At 40.1% G+C, this 14,369-nt stretch overlaps 1 protein-coding gene across 4 annotated transcripts in view; it reads right to left on the reverse strand.

Moving 5' to 3' along the window:
- Positions 1-12,577, reverse strand: part of SNX16 (sorting nexin 16) — a 29,736-nt gene extending 17,159 nt beyond the window's left edge. The window contains exons 1-3 of one of the 4 annotated variants that reach the window (XM_063327123.1): positions 12,504-12,577; positions 7,636-8,098; positions 3,684-3,770 (exon numbers count right to left, since the gene is read on the reverse strand). In XM_063327123.1, the coding sequence (XP_063183193.1) occupies positions 3,684-3,770; positions 7,636-8,007 (459 nt within the window). In that variant the 5' untranslated portion in view covers positions 8,008-8,098; positions 12,504-12,577. Of the gene's footprint in view, positions 1-3,683; positions 3,771-7,635; positions 8,099-10,481; positions 10,505-10,981; positions 11,004-11,816; positions 12,267-12,503 lie in introns of those variants that run through there. The other 3 variants (XM_063327122.1, XM_063327125.1, XM_063327124.1) reach the window with 3 other exon arrangements.
- Positions 12,578-14,369: the final 1,792 nt, after the last annotated feature.

Raw genomic sequence — 14,369 nt, forward strand, 5'->3', positions numbered from 1 at the left:
CTTTCTTGAACATTGCTCAAACACAGCAGGAAAAACTGTGGGTCAGACAAGTTATGCTGGTTGTGATCACCTTCTTGGATCCAGCATGTTTTCTAGATGTCTCTCCCCTACATCATCACCTGGCAGATGATGCAAGTCACATGAGGCACAGTCTCAGAGAGAAATGGTTAACTTCTTGATTCTTAAGACTGGCCATTTTATTATTTGTTCAACATCTCTACCAGCATAGTAATAAACTTCACAAAGTTATTTTCCCATCATTTTTTGGGACAGAAGAGTATTCTTCACATACTTCTCCAATGCACTAGTTGTTCTTCAACAAAAACTACGCATCTAGCCAAGTGTCTGTATTTTAGCCTTTGCTCCTAACCCCTCAAATTCTGTCATGTTCCAACATCCACTAAGTTTTTTCTTAACATTACAGTAAAAAGACAGTATTTCAGCCTTTGCTGTATCATTTGCTTTTGCTTCCCATAGTTTGCTCTCTAGTAACGGATCTGTTATTTTACTGCCTCCTTCCCTTATTTCTGTCTCTAGTGATTTATAGAGCTTTACCTATTGCTCTTAGCATCCTGTGAAAGTCCATCTTGTATCTCAGCACTTCTGCTTTAGTCTTTAGAAGTCTGTACTACTCTCCTTAGCCTGATTTTTTTTTTTTCAATTACTTTTGACTTTGAGATCACTGCGTGGCTTCTTGTGTGCTCAATACTGGCAATACCTCATCTTTCCTTTACATTGGATTACTTGTCATCATCTTCCATTTGTTTTCTTTCAGTGGGTATGGAGTTTTCAGAACCTTTTCCTTGCCTGGAAAGTAGAGCTTTGACACGCAGAGAACTTGTTGCTCACACTTGAAAATTGTTCAAGTCTTAACCTGCAGCTGCACTTACTCATTTCATTCATAAAAGCAGAGTTCATGGTTTTGAGCTTTTTTTACTCCCATTCATTTCTGTTTTATTAGCTGTTCCTTACTACAAATATTTCAGAAACTAGTGGAAGTACAAAACACTTTCTAGGATTCTACTGCTATCTATTTTGCCGTATTTATTTTATTTGTGAGTTCATGGCAAATAAAGAATGCTCTTACTAAGTTCACTAGCTGCTTCTATTAGTTAGCTGAGCTGCATTCATTCACCTAGTCCTGATTTTATTGGCTCAGGTCCCCATTGTGACATTGTCCGTATTCTCATATGTTTTCCATTTTTAGCCACTGCCAAAGTCCAACTCTCAGTTCAGTTTGGACTTGCGAATAAGTATATGCCTGATACATACAAAACATATTGCTCTTTTGTCTTTACCTGGTCTTCCTGAAAAGCCATTCTTCCCCCTCTATTAATACTTCAAACTGATTCACATAGTGGTTATTTAATTCAATTGGCATTTAATGCCAAGTTTCTAATACCATTTCAGAGAATTAACAATTTGCCACCAACCTCAACAAGGACGGTGAGGAAAAGGACTTACAAGACATACATTACATATTTCTCTTGTTTATATTGTATTTCTAGGAGATAGGGTACAGAAAATCCTGAAAGTATACATGCATGCAACTTCATGTCTGTATTTGTCACTAGAAAACAAGGCATTGCAAGTGTTGCACCATGTCTTTTGAATCACTGATGCATGCATATAACCATTTACTCTTCAGTTCATAGGAGATCATGCTTTTCATAATACAGAAATGCCAGCTCCAGGAACTGAAACGTACCATAATTCTAAAGCTTCCAGAGAATTACAGAATAGTAACAAGATAAAAGTTTAGATGTACACTGAAAGATGAAAAAGGTTCAGTAAGTGACACAAGGAAAAAATAAAGTTCCTCCTTTTAAACAGAAATCCTAATACCCATAAATTGTGTTAAAAATCAAACACTTCTGTCAAAGATTTGACTGCAAACATTAAGGACTTCACTCATAAAAATCTAAATATCAATTCTAAAACGAATACCTGTGGCATTTTAGTATTTGAAACTACTGATAACCACACTAAAGGTCAATGCATGTAAGCCAGTTCTTGGCTTGTCTCTGACATAGCTGACCAAAACACAAACTGTTGTATGACTTGACTTCTGAAATTTGAGTTGAAATCCCCAGAACTTCATCATCTCAAAAAAAGTCAGGCTTTTGCCAATACCAAGGCATTCCTTAATTCAGGATACATTGAAAACACAGGAATTTCTTCAGAAAGGGATCTCTAAACTAATTCACATTCAACAATTTGTGGTAGTTTTAGACTGCACTGGTGTTTTAAAGCTATCCTAACAGACATCTAAATAGGTCAAACCAAGAACCCAGAGAAATGTATGTTCAAGTCCAAATTAAACATGTCAGCAGAATTAAGTTCTTTAAGTTCAATTAGTTGATTAGGCACATTGATCCAAGGAGAAGAAAAGCTATACCAAAAATCCCTTACTATGGGTAAAAAAAAGTGAGCCTTAAAAAGTTACAAGTTTGAACACTGAAGGAACATTATAGAAGAAAATAGCGTGTCCAGAGAAGGGCTACAAAGCTGGTGAGGGGCCTGGAGGACAAACCTTATGAGGAACGACTGAGGGAGCTGGGGTTGTTTAGCCTGGAGAAGAGGAGGCTGAGGGGAGACCCTGTCACCCTCTACAACTACCCGAAAGGAGGTTGCAGAGAGATGGGGGCTGACCTCTTCTCCCTGGTGACAAGTGATAGGACGAGAGGAAACGGGTTCAAGTTACGTCAGGGGAGGTTTAGATTAGATATTAGGAGACATTTTTTCACTGAAAGGGTTATTAAACATTGGAATAGGCTGCCCCAGGGAGGTGGTGGATTCACCATCCCTGGAGGTGTTTAAAAAAAGGGTAGATGGGGCACTGAGGGACATGGTTTAGAAATGGCTCTTGTCAGGGTAGGCTAAAGGTTGGACTCGATGATCTTAAAGGTCCCTTCCAACCTCAACAATTCTATGATTCTATGATTCTAAAATGTGTTAAACATGCAATGAAAGATTATTCTTAGGAGTGGAGAGTAGGGCAAAGAAAAGGGTAATTCTCTTTTTTCACTTTTATGCTTCTGAAGAAATAACGGTAAATGCGAAAGCCAAACGCTATTTACCAATTCAAAACCCTTGTGTTTTTTAGAGAAACATTATTTGTTTTCAAGTGTTCTAAAAATATGAAGTTGCTGAACCAGAACTCCTATTTACCTGGCATCTCTGTCTTCAGCTTTAAAGATCTAATATTTCACAATTAACTTCAAAGACACTGAAAACAACTGAAGACTGACCAACATACAAAGAACTTATGTTCATGAAACTTCAGTTTTATCATGAAAAAAAAAGTTTGTTGTACTGAAAAACTACTGGATCATTCCTGCAAAAGAACACAGGCCCCTAGTTCTACTTCCATGCAGGGGATACAATCATTAAAGAGTTAATTTCCTTTATCACACAGATTAGGAATAAATATAAAGTAAGAAGCACACTAACAATTTCACATGAAGAAATACCTTCTTCACACTAGCTGTAGTTATTTCATGTCTCTCTGAAAACATAAGGAATCATATGTTTTCCATTCATTAATATAGTATGTGTTTTAAGTGCAGTAAAAAAGGCAAGAAAAGAAAAAAGCGTCAGAAATGTTGAGACACAAAGAAAATGAAACATGAAAGAAGAGGGAGGCAAGTTAGTTGAGAAGTTTACCAGCGTATAATTCTCACCTTGTCATTAAGCCTGGAGAAGTCAGTGTACCGTCTGAAAACCACCCAACTTTCCTCTGGACTTCTTTTTACCAGTATTTTGTATACCTGTGTGGAAAAACAGGAATATCAGAAAAAACGCACAGAACTTTAGGCTGCATTGGCTGGAAGACCGATATTATCCTTTATTTCTTAATGAAACAGGACTCGTGGATAAAAAAAAAAAATCCTTAATTGGAGGGGGTTCTAAGCTTAATTATCAGTATAAATGAATATGAGTTTAAGGAAGGAGTTTCTATAATTCCTAAATGCATTTAACTATTCTCTGTCTGTAAGAAAAGGTTTGTGAAACTGCATCCAGATTTCTTCCCCAGCAAAAACCGAGTCTCATTTATCAAAGAGTTAAATAAAGTCTGTTTTAGCGATCTACTTTAACCTTTGCCGAATTATGGTTTTACTTATCAATCCTTGAGGCCAATCTGTTTTAAAGATGACTGTAATACTCAGTAACTGATTATTGCACTTGTTTTAAAATGTCTCATCTGACTTGGTTCACAAGGAAAAGTAATGCAGGATAAAAATAACATCCTGCTTTGGTTTCAGTTGTCTTGAACATTAGGTTTTGTCTTTCGAGGCGTAATATGACCACTTCCTTAGATAACCGCATCAGAACAATTATACTAGCACTGTAGAACTGAGGTAATGGATTCTTTGAATCACGATTTAGCAAGAGAACAGGACAGTGGTACTGCTGTGCTATTTAAAAGCAAATGGATAAGAAAATAAAACAATAACAACAGTAATAATTAAAGAATAAATCAATTACCTTTTTTTTAGGAGGACTGATGCTCTAATGCCTGAACACACAATTTCAACTAGAAAATATTAAGCAGTGGCTAGGAAACAAGGATTCTTATGCCACAACCTTACTTTTTCCAATATAAGGAAGAAAAGGCTCTGCAATTCTACAGGGTTAGCTTTCCCAACCTAAGAGTTTTCTAGTTAAAAAAAAAAAATAGAAGGAAGAAAAGATATTTTTGGACTCATAGTGATAAACAATCCCTTATAGGCATTTAACCAAATTCTATTTAAAACATTTCCTAATCTGTTACATAGTAAAATCTTTCCCAGTATTTCACAGCAGGTTGTTTCAGCTGATAAATCTATTTTTCTTGTTGCAGTCCCAGCATGTGATAACCGCAGCAGTAGCCAACTTCTATACACGTGTGAGACTGTTTTTAGCAATTCTGTATTCTATAGTGTATTAAGTTGCAGACAATTACACAAACTACAGTGCAAATTAAGTGCAATTTTTCAGCAAGTATTTCTTTTTTCTACTTTTTAAACACATAATTCCACTTTCAAGAAGCATCATCTGTGGAAGTCATGTACTGTAACAGAGGCAATATTTCAGTCATTACAAAAAGCTATTAACTTTTAGAATTCATGCTGCAAGACATGCCTGTGAAGCCAGCATTAAAAAGTAATTCTTCTGTCTTACATTTTCTGTATAAATGATCTCCAATTGTTTTAGCTTTCCTGTCATACCGAAAGTATAAACAGAGTTTTATTTTACAAAAATTTCATAAAGCAATACTGTTATATAAAATTGTGAAGACTCTTTGCTAGTATACAGTAAAACACAGAACAAGAAGCTTTGGAATATGCTTGCTGATTTACTTGCTGATCAGTATTCTATTCTTTTATTCTACTAAAAGTTCTACAAAGACATTGCTGACAAACGCACATGTCAATCGGATCCTGGGCTGCATCAGGAGAAGCGTGGCCAGCAGGTCAAGGGAGGTGATTCTAGCTAGCCTGACCCTCACTTTGAATGGTTTCCAAGTAAATATTAGACTACTTAAAAAAAGCAAAAATATGGTCAACCTGAAACAAAAATTTTTTGTTATCTTGAAAAAGTTGAAAGAAGACAACTGTAATACTTCTGTATAACATCTTCATGTGTAACATGAATATGTTAGAAACTGAAAAACTTAAGACAAGGTATCATTCTCAAATAGACTATAATACTCAAAGACAAGTTTTGGGTTTGGTTCTTTTCTAAGATTTGTAATGAAGAAAAACTAGATCATTACAAAATCAACCGTCTGTTCCTTCAGACAAGGTTTTGGGAAAAAACTACAAATGAATTCAACAAATTCAAGTCACTCCAGTCAGTCCTGAATTGCCTTATTCCTCAAATACAAAATATTCAATGAAAAAATGCCAATATTCAGTAACAATCTCTGGCTGATTTAGCATCTCATTATCATTTCTACTTGGCTTAAAAGAAAAGTGCCAACTGAACATTCCAGGACTGCCAACTCATGAGACCAACTGCTTACAAACAGAGACATTTTCCAGCCTAGGTTTTTTCTCCCATAACCTTCAGCAGCACGTAGTCCAACATGCACTAACATTTAACTCCTGAAGTTAGTACATCACCCAGCTTAAGTAATTCAGATTCATATTTTTGGGAACTCTGAAATGCTAAGAAGCAGTAAAAAAACTTCAGCTATTGAGTCTCCTCTGTTTTACAGATGATTTCAATTTAAATTTCCACTGTCTTCCATCTCACTGACTTTGCATTTCAGAAGCAATCAAAGTTTCTAGGACTAATTACTTGCTGGTTTTAATGCACAATAGCATGCTTGTGTTCAACATGCAACTGAAAAAAAACAGTTAATTATGTGCTTTCAGAAACACAGCAACAAAAGAAGTGAATTCAGAAAGAACAAAAATGCAACCAAGCATTTTAATGATGAAGAACGTTTAATTTGTACTGTAACCTGGCCTTCCGCATAAAATAACAACTTTGACTCCTTATTTTAACTACAGTTGAGTAACATCTTACATGCACACTGGAATATGCCTTGGCATATTTTCAGAATAAGTTGTGTCAATATAACTCTACTAGTAATTGTTTTAGTTTTGAAGGTATTATCTTAAAGGAATCTTAATCTACACATAAAAAAAATTTTGGTTCTTCTCTTAAGCTACCATACATGAAGATGTTAGAAACTAGAAAAACTTAAGACAAGGTATCATTCTCAAATAATTTTAAAGCATCATTGTTAAATTCTTTGCAAAAAGAACTTGATTTTACTAGTATTTGAACTAGTAAAGTTAGCTTCCACAGTTTTATGGGAAAATAGGAGGAAAAAAAAAAATTGTCCGCTATTTCCTCCTCCTTACCTATTTGTGATTAATGTTGCTCTGCTGAAGTAATGTAACTAATAAATAATTAGTAACAAACAACTCCCATCACTCCCACGTGCATTGCTGAATTGTATCAAAGAAACATTTCAACCACATCCACAAAAACAAATGCACAAATGCCTTAATGTATTTATGGCATGTAAAAAACCTGACTTGCCAGCGACAGTACATTTTGAGAAAAATCAATGCAAATCGGTTAAGCTGGTGTTCTGCCATGAGATACTGCATATGTGACATCTCACTTTATGTTTTCAGAACTGATTGCCCTTTGTTATAAATTAAACCTAGCAATGCAAGAAGCTGTAAACTACATGTTGGCACTTTAATGCAAATGTTATATATTACTAATAACTGTAAAAGGCAGATATCAGTGTCTTTTATCACTCATTTCAGATAAAAGACTACATTTTATTTAAGATGTTTAACTATCTAGAACTTCTAGAAGTTCAATTTCACAAGGAATTGTAACTTTGCAAGGAATTCCTGACTTTTCCAGCAGAAATTGATACCTGAAGTAGAATGAATCCCTCTATTCCATGTACACAATTACAGGAAAGACTGCTTCTGAGTCTCAGTTTTCCCACCTGCGTAATGGGAATGATATTTTCCTGTCAGACAGCAGTACTTTGAAGCTAAACTGGTATTGGTAAAGTACACCAACATCTCTGAACTGCAAGAATAGCTACTGGAAAAGAATGCAAAGTACATTCAATTGTTACCTTGTCATTACAGGATGACCATCCCCAAAACTTACAGTGAATTTTGCCCTTTCCTCCATCACCTCATAACCCAGTATAGTAGGCGTGGATGGCCGATCTTCCCAGCTCCTGGAATCTGTATTCTGCTCTATTTCATCCACGGGCTGAGTACAGTATTCTATGGATGTCTCCAGACCTGTAAATTTAGTCCTGACAAGTGGACTACTACACGTAGATGATGTAGAACCAATCTGGTCAGGCACGCTCATCTTTTTAAAACTACCAATTGCAGAGTCCTCCAGCTGTCCTTTTGAGGAGCTGGAACTCGTCGAGATGCTCCCAAAAGAAGAACTTCTTTGGTTTCTGTTTGTAAAGCTGGATGATGAACTTCCGATAGGAATAGGAACAGGAACATATGGTGTTGCCATCCTTCACGAAAAAAACCTCAGTTTTTGGCCCAGGAGCTTAAGGTTTATTCACTGTGCAAGCCATGATTTGTCTTCTTTTCAAGAGCAGTACCTGCAGTGGAATACAGAAAATTTTGAAATTTTTAAGTGAAAGCAACACTAAGACACTGCTTTGGAAGAATCTGTATCAGCACTGAGATGGTACACAGCAGTATCGATGGTTAAATATTTTCACAAGGAATTTGGCTTCATGTAAATTTCACTTTATATCTCTACAATTTGATGGACAGCTTTACAGGAGTTCACTGTCTTTCACAGCTATTAAAATGACAGAAAGTTAAAGTAAGATTACAAAAGAGAAAAATAATTTTGTCCTTTGTGATTTAAGCGCTACTTTGTTTTATTGAAAAAGTCAGCAACCTTTAGGCATATCTAAGAAGCTGTTGTAGTTTTAATGACTGTTTAGTATAAACAGTACAAAAGCTTTTCTCTGAATTGCTTCTGTAAGATAACCGGAGCAGACTACATGAGCTAAACATGCATGCGACAATATGGATGACACGAATCAAAAGACAACCCAGTAAACACCTTAGGTGAAAAACATATTTGCATATATTACATATTCACTGAAGTATAATGGATGTTTTCAAAGCGGAATATTTTTTCAAAACAACTCTGTTGCATATAATGCTGCAGACATTTGTAACATTGTTAACTGGGCACATTTTCTGTAGCTTGAATTGGAGCAATTAAGTTTTACAAGCATGCACATCAAAAGCTGTGTTGTAATAGCAACTAGTTTTCCATTCCAGCAGATTAATATGGGAAAAACAAGTTCACGGAAAGAAAATAAAGAAAATACACGATATTTTTTTCTTCAAGAAAACCATTTCAAGCCAAAATTAATCCTACGTGTGCATATTTATAAAGAAAGCAGAAGAAAATTAAGACAGCAGTATCAAACTGCCAAAAAAAAAAAAAAGCACCATCTCCTCATTTTAACAAAGTACCCAAAGAAGAGCTCCTACAAGATGCAAATTAGATGCCACCTCTTTGGATTAATAGGATTTGAGTCACCACCCATTTCACCCAAGAGTCTGCCAATCAACCACAAGGCTGCAGGCAGCTGTGAAACGGGAAACCATCAACCTGATTCGCGTCATATATGTAATCAATCATCTACTGGAGCAATACCCAAATGAGTTTCCTAATTACCAGGGTAAAGTGATGGTTTCATTCTCTTGCTATAAATAAATCTTAGAGAACACGAATAAGGAAATAAATATGAAATGAACCAGCATCAACAAGAAAGACTGAAAACTGCTTGTGAAAGAATTTCTTGAGTGAAGGAAAAAACCGACCTTCCACCTCCTTTCTGCTACACAGGGAAATGTCCACACACATTTTATAAGTCAGAAAGCTCAGGGAACTTGACCAACAAGAAAAATTTCAGCCTGGCAGTGACTCCTTGGGAGCACCTCTACCTCACTGCAGGGTGAGGCTGGACACTCAGCAGCATCCAAGGGAGCAGAACTGTCAGTATCACAAACCCCCGCTGATTTGATGTTGCTGGTCAGGTGCAGACTTTGGACTACCCAGCAGCTTCTGTTGCAGCACAGCCCTGTGTTGTGCGACTTAACCCCCCACCCCGTGTCAGACAGCTGACCTGCTTCAGCCTCACATCGCTTGAAAGAAGCATGTCACACCTGTCTTGGAGACAGGACATTCTCCTGGAGCTAGACCAGGATTTAAATCCCTTTTCCCACCTGTATCTCAGTAAGCGTGTCTGTTTTCTCCCTTGAACAATAAACTTTGCAATAAATTTTTTCAACAGAGGTAGAAATATCAAGACAGAAGCCTGGTAGATTTTCTCATAGCAATATTCTCATCTGCCTAAGACAATGAACAAGGTAACTCCTTTTTCACTTGACACTTTGGTGACTCTTCCATGTTACCAACATAAGGAATTGAGAGCATCCCCTTAAAGAATGCTCCACCAAGCTATGCTCCTGGAAGGTGTGGGATTAAATCCCTATAAACAGAAGAACCCAATTGAGTCCAGGTTTGCAACAAATCAAAGGAACTGTAAATAAAAAAAAAAAGAAAAAGTGTTTATTATCTTCTCCTGCATGACTATGAATCTGACCCAGAAAAGCAAAAGAAGCCCACATCTCCGAATCTGGTGAAGTTCACCCGGGAGTTCATGGAACTTTGAAAAGATAAAAGCCTGTGCTTTCCATCACTATTTGGAAAAAAAAAAAAAAAAAAAAAAAAAAAACACAAACCAAAAAACCAACCGAAACCCACAACATTTTTACCAGTTACAACACTTATGAACAGTGTATTTTCTAAAAGGGCTCATACTACCAACCTCACACCTAGATTCCTGTAACTCTGAAGAGCAACAGAAGTGTCAGGTCAAGTGAGCAAAAAACACACCATGTCATTTAATTTGATTTTTTTTTTTGGTCAATAAAACAAGCATTAGAACTTACCAGCCTCATAAATGCATACATATATATGTACGTAAATCCATCTTAAACTGTAAAGGCATCACAATTTCCAAATACCTAAAATAATTACATGCTATGAATCACAACAGGGTTTAAAATGTCATTTATTTGCACTTTATGAAGGCTAAGCATTAGAAAAAGAACACAATGCTCAAATGAGGGTCACAACCTTAGAACTCAAGCCTTTTTATGAATATAGAAGTTTACTGCCAATTCATGCACTAAAAGTAACAGAAAATAATCTTATAAAACACTTTTAGACGAACCACATCACTCCTCGCTTACGCTGGTGCAGCAAGGAGGGAAGATTTAGGTGCACAGTCTGCTACTAGCCAAGCTTCACCACGAACCGGTCTCACATGTGACTGCATTAAATCAGCAGAATCATTGCAACACATGAACTTTCAGAACAAACAGATTACTCGCAACACCTAAGAGATAATCCAGTCACTGCACTCTTTCTTGTCTAGATATTTACTTACTTTACTTTTTATACGAAATTTCTTTCCTGTTCAGAACCTGTATTTGGTTTAGTTTGATTCCCAGCTGTAAATTACAGTGAAATATAAAAGAAGAGAACATTTGCTCGAAGTACCGAACTGCTAAATCTGAAATGGGATAGGGCAGAGTCCCAGAAACTCTACCACACATGCTACATACAAAACAGCATGACGCCAACTTATCCTACTGGGTGTTTACAACAGCCACCTCCCTTTTTGCGGGTGAAGCAAATAGGCTATAATAAAACCACTTAAAAAGGGTTTGCCTCCAGCTTGCAGCTATCGCAATTCCAAACCCTTTTAAGCTAATGGTTTGTATCTTCAGTGAGAAACATGTAAGCGATACAATCTGAGGATAGTAGATTAGAAACAAAACAATCCTTATTTAACAGTTCTAATTGGATTTAGAAGACTTTTAGCTATGCAATACTATTTGCGATGGGGGTTACATATAGTACGTCTCTGTTTGGACAACGCAGTCGGGCTGACCTCTGTTTGGGATTTCAGCGCTACCGCAGAATGCCTCCTGAGGAACTAGTGGGTTATTTAAAGAGACAATTTGCTGGGTCGGGATTTATAAAACTTTAAGAAAAAAAACCAGCAATCGTTTGGCACCGACTTCAATAAAGTTACTTAACGACGTATTTCACCTGTTTACGAACTCAAAATTGGGGCGTATTTATCAAACCTCGCATGCACACGGGCACACAGAGGGAGCAATTCCTGCCCCAAGGAGTCTGTCACCACATCGCAAACAACTCTGAAGGTACACCCCCCTCCCCCAAATTCCATAGCGAGATGTGCTTACGTTTCCTACCTTTGCCCGTGACTTAACGGTGCTGAGACCGAAACGAAAACCACACAGAAACCGTACTCATTTCTCAGCCTCCCGCCAGCGACCGGCAGGGCCCTGACGCGGGGGTGACCCGCTGCAGGCCCGGGCCGGGGGTGGAGGCGGGGGGGTGGGGCGGCCGCCTCCGCCAGGTGCGCGGCTCCCGCCGCCGCCGGCCGCTGCCGCCCTTGTAGGGAACTTCAGGAGCGGCCGCCCTGGCAGCGGTACCGGAGGGGCCCGGTAAACCTCGCCCAGTCACAAGGCTTCGGACACCGGCCGAGGAACCACCCCTGAGGTGAGGCACCGTCTTCCCACCCCCGCCCTGCCGCGGGGAGGGGGAGTTCCGTCCTCGCCGTCCCGCCCGACACGGACCAGGAGAGGGACCGGCCCGTGCCTCGCCTCAGCCCGCGCTGAGGCCCAACCGCCCACCGGCGGGGGCCGGCGCAACCGCCCGCGGCCGCCTCCGCACAGGTGGGCGGGAGCTGCGCGGAGGCGGCGGGGGCCGGCCGTGCCCGCCGCGGGACGGGATGGGACAGGACGGGCGGTGGCGATAGGGCTCCACGCTCCCACCGCCCGCCCCAACTCCCCACCGCTTGCCTCCCTCATTCCCCTCGCCCCTTCCCGCCCGCCGAGCGGGCAAGTGAGGGGAAGCGGGCTAGCAGCCCCGCTCACCTGCTCGCCGCCGCGCTCGCCTCCCTCTGCCGCGCCACCGCGGGGGCCGCCCCTCCCGCTCGGCCGGCACCGCCCCCCCCCCCCCCCCTTCCTTGGCGTCGCGGTGCCCGCTGGGACCTGTAGTTCCGCGGGGCGCTGAGGGGAGCGGCGCAGCGCCCGGAGGGCGGCCGGGCCGGCGTCACTGCGGTGCGGCCAGCCCGGGCGACACCGGGGCCTCCCGCCGCCGGGCAGCCGCGCTGAGAGGGCGGTGAGGGGTCTCTGGGCCCCTCGGCAGGGTCAGCCTGCCCCTCGGCCGGGAAGGGGAAGGAGCGGGGAGGGAAGGAGCCCCGGGGCGGGAGGGGGAGGCCGGCGGGTCTTCGCCCCGGGGGCGGAAACCCCAGGAACTGTGTCAAGTAGTGGGATGGTAACGCGGTGTCACCTAACGCCACCGTACGTCGTGCTGTGCCGCCAGGTGTTTTTCATGGGGCAGCAAAACCAGTGCGGTAGTGGAGAAACGGATGAAATTTCACGGATAAAAGTGATCCGAGATTTTCCGGGAGACGGGGCAAAGAGGGGAATGAAATCACTGTTCATAAATAGTGGTGGAAATAAAACTGTATCTTGCTATTTTACAGTGGCCTGTGTATGTAGACGGAAGTACAATATTCTGAAGAAAGCACAATTTGTGTCAAAAGGTACATTTTCTTTGTGTGCTTTACATTCTTTATACATCACATAAAAAGTGATGCCTAGGATTTCTGAGGAAGTCTTTCTGTTGAGTTTTCATCTGGAGTTTACCATGCACCTTTTTTCCTGGAATTGTTCCCCCCGGCTCCAACCCCCCCCCCCGCTCCCCCCCCACCTCTCCACCTCTCCCCTCCATCCCCTTGTAGTTTTTGTCTGGAAGGCACACTTTGGATTTTTGGGTGTCAGCATCCTGCTGGAACAGTAGCTGTGGCTTCTGCCCGACATCTGTCTCATGTTCACGGGTCTGGAAGCCGTTAGATACTCCCAGAGAATATTGCACCTCTTCAAACGCTGCACAACTGATCTGCTTGTTTATAATAAACCTGATACTTGGGGCAGGGCATGAGCACACAAAATAATGTAGCAAAACTATGCTGGTAAGGTGATCTGATCTGTGATTGCAAACAGTAGCATGGGCCTGTTGCCTTACCCTTGTCAGTATATGCTGCTCTGGGGGCTACTGTTACCACAGCAGTGTAATTCTTCTGCTGGAATTGTATTCTTAGGGTCTTGGGGAATTTTGTTCTGTGTTTTTTTTCCTGAGTCGTATTGTTTAAGCAGTACATCAGACTGTTTGGAATTAATTTGGAACTTAGTGGTTTCGATGGATGTTGGTCTTTCAAGCAATTTCCTCAGATTTGGCAGGGTAGCCAGCATTCATCATGAGTAGAATTAATAGATTTGAAAAGCATTTGTGAATGACTAGTTGAGAAGCCATGCCACAGGGAACTTATTTGGATCTAATTATCTCTTTAAATTCCCAATTCTGTTTTAAATATGTAGTACTCAGAAGAGATAATACACTGGCTTTTTGAAATGCATTATATTAATGCATATATTAAATCAGAGGAAATGTAACCAATTGCATTTTGAAAATTACACTGCAGAACCTGATATACTGAACACATATGTTTAAAGTTATGAACTTTAAACTTTGTCTCACTCAAGATGAAAATGTCCTCTAATATAGTGGCCGAGGAGAAAAAAACTGCTAGCAACAAGAGAATCCTAACTTCCAGTTGCTCAGAACACTTTTTTTCTATAGTAGTTGAATGTGTCTGAGCATTATAATAATTTAGTTGTATATTCTATGTTTTTTAAAAATCTTTACTGTAAATAGTTAAAGTTTCCTACCTATAC

This window comes from Chroicocephalus ridibundus, chromosome 2, assembly GCF_963924245.1.
Source record: "Chroicocephalus ridibundus chromosome 2, bChrRid1.1, whole genome shotgun sequence".
NCBI classification, from domain to species: Eukaryota; Metazoa; Chordata; class Aves; order Charadriiformes; family Laridae; genus Chroicocephalus; species Chroicocephalus ridibundus.